Source organism: Nicotiana tabacum, chromosome 15 (assembly GCF_000715075.1).
Source record: "Nicotiana tabacum cultivar K326 chromosome 15, ASM71507v2, whole genome shotgun sequence".
NCBI classification, from domain to species: Eukaryota; Viridiplantae; Streptophyta; class Magnoliopsida; order Solanales; family Solanaceae; genus Nicotiana; species Nicotiana tabacum.
The window spans coordinates 5496100-5498509 of record NC_134094.1 but is presented as its reverse complement, the minus strand read 5'-3'; the positions used below and the strand labels follow the sequence as shown (position 1 = coordinate 5498509).

At 30.6% G+C, this 2410-nt stretch overlaps 1 protein-coding gene across 1 annotated transcript; it reads left to right on the top strand.

Moving 5' to 3' along the window:
• The first annotated feature begins 324 nt into the window (after positions 1-324).
• Positions 325-2209, top strand: LOC142169515 (protein RGF1 INDUCIBLE TRANSCRIPTION FACTOR 1-like). Its single transcript, XM_075231383.1, has 5 exons — positions 325-417; positions 509-691; positions 1021-1095; positions 1958-2101; positions 2201-2209. The coding sequence occupies exons 1-5, from the start codon at positions 325-327 to the stop codon at positions 2207-2209; spliced, it is 504 nt and encodes a 167-aa protein (XP_075087484.1).
• The last annotated feature ends 201 nt before the right edge of the window (positions 2210-2410 follow it).

Below are 2410 nucleotides of genomic sequence, written 5' to 3'. Positions count from 1 at the left end.
TTTTCTTATAAAAGAATAAAAATGATCACATCAAATCATGTCATTATATTTAAGATAAAATGAGAATATTAGAATTAAATTGTTTACAAAAAAAAACAATTATTTTTTGTGACAGATTAGGAAGAAAATATATCTATTAAGTAAAATGAGATCGAGGGAGTAATATATTAAATTAAATACAACTAAATCATTATAATTACGTGATAAAGATACATGTAACAGGCATCTGATGTCATCTATTTCTTGATGATTTTATGTAATTATTTTATAATATGGAGGTTTCTTTTCTTCTCTCTTGTCCACCCTCTTTGTCCTATTTATATCATGGCCATTTCTATGTCATTCATTTACGCAAGACAAACAAAGAACCTTTCGTTCTTGTTCCTCGACTATACAAAGAACAACAAAGCAAAAATGGTGAATTTCGTTAAAAAAGATTCATTATGCTGATACATTAAATACTTTTATTATGGTTTTATGATCTCTTATAAATGATTCTTTTTTGAAGGTGGGAAATGGTTCAATTTCAATTCCAAAATGGCTAGAGGTGCTTTTGACTGAGAAATTCTTTAATGCATGTTTGGTCCATGAAATGGAGAAGAAAAATGAAGAAAATGTATTTTGTTTGGATTGTTGCTTTAGCTTATGCCTCCACTGCTTGCCTTCTCACCATTGTCACAAACTTTTGCAGGTTAGCTAGCATTTTTAAACTTATATTTTCAAGCAGACTTTTCAATTAATTAATTAAATAATAATAAAAAAGGCAGTGCGGAGCACAAAACAACCCGCTTTCACGCATGGCTCGGGAATGGATCACACCTCAAGGTTTATAACGTAGACAGTCTACCATAATACAAGCATTAGTGATTGCTTTTACGTCTAACATTAGCTAATTTGTGTGTATCTCGATTATTTCTCGGGATGTGTTCTTGTTATTTCTTCCCAGCACAAATTCTCCAAGCTGATTTAGCTTCCAATTGTAATGTTGATTTTGTGATTGTACATTTCTTGATTTTGCAGATTAGAAGGTATGTTTATCAAGATGTTTTACGCTTGAAAGAAGCTGACAAGCTCCTAGATTGCTCCTTTGTTCAAGTAAGTTTCGGTTATAATGATTTTGTGACTTTTTTTTTTTTTTGGATATTTTGTCTCGTTAATTTATTACAATAACAGTAGCAAAATCAGTGAAATCACATGAGTATAGTCTAAGGATGTCAAATTGTAGGCAGACCTTACTCCTACCTTGTAACGGCAAAGAGTCTGTTTTTGAAAGATCATCGGCTCAAGAACTCTCGTTAATTTACTGCTATTTATTTTAATGATCATATTAATTTTCATCTATGTCCTTGTTATATGTTCGAAAATAGTCTATTTGTCGTTTTAGGGTAGGGGTAATGTTTGCGTATACACAACCTTTCTTAGATTTCATTTGTGAAAACTCACTAACTTTGTTGTTATTGTTGTTGCCCTTGTTGTGTGTTATATATATAATACAAACAAACTTAAGTTTGTAAAGAAGATACATGATGTAAACACTGGACACTTAGCTAGCATTTGGATATATAGTTGGTCAAAACTTGAAAAAAAGAGTTTTTCAAATTGTGTAGAAAAATAATTTTTAAAAGTTAAAATTGTGTTTGAACATGTATTTTATATGAAAAAAAGTTAGAAATTTTATGAGTGAGAACAATTTCCCTAAAAAATTGTCCTAAATCACTTTTTGGGAATTTGAATTTTTTTTCTAAATCTGATCATATTCCATGAATAAACACTGTTTTCAATTTTCTTTTATAAAAAGAGTAACCAAAATCTATAACCAAACGGGAGCTTAGTAAATATTTTTCTGAGTTTGATTCACTATTTTATAAGGTTTTGATTAATTATATAAGCTTTTAGAGGCTTATTTTTAAGACTTTATGATATATTTCAATTAAATTCTTTGGTCCAATTGATGCAGTCATACACAACAAATAGTGCTAAAGTGGTGTTCTTGAATCAAAGGCCAATAACAAGACAATTCAAGAGCTCACTTAATTACACTTGTATTGTATGTGACAGAAGCATTCAACGCCCAAACCTTTTCTGCTCCATCTCATGCAAGGTTTGCATTTTCTGGATAAATTGACACTAAATTAATTATTTGTTGTTCATTAAGTTCTTTCTTTTCACCAATTAAATATTACATTTTCGTCTTTAAAAGTTTGCCTGATTAGTTATATCACTGATAGAGTAAAGAATATTTATGCATTAATATAGTTTAATATGTGATATACTCCAGCATATTAGTTTTTTTGGTTTCACACCCGGTGTCCGGAATCCGTATCGGAGCCCGACTATATCCGGATAAACGCCGGGTAGGGTCCTTGTCACGACCCCAAATTTCCTTCGTAGGATGTCGTGATGGCACCTA

What these genes read in the sequence shown, in the direction of transcription:
- LOC142169515 (XM_075231383.1), top strand. Translation starts at nt 325, where the DNA reads ATGGCCATTTCTATGTCATTCATTTACGCAAGACAAACAAAGAACCTT. An exon ending in ATTGTCACAAACTTTTGCAG is followed by an intron (nt 692 to 1,020) that starts GTTAGCTAGCAT and finishes TTGATTTTGCAG; the next exon opens with ATTAGAAGGTATGTTTATCA. An exon ending in TAGATTGCTCCTTTGTTCAA is followed by an intron (nt 1,096 to 1,957) that starts GTAAGTTTCGGT and finishes CAATTGATGCAG; the next exon opens with TCATACACAACAAATAGTGC.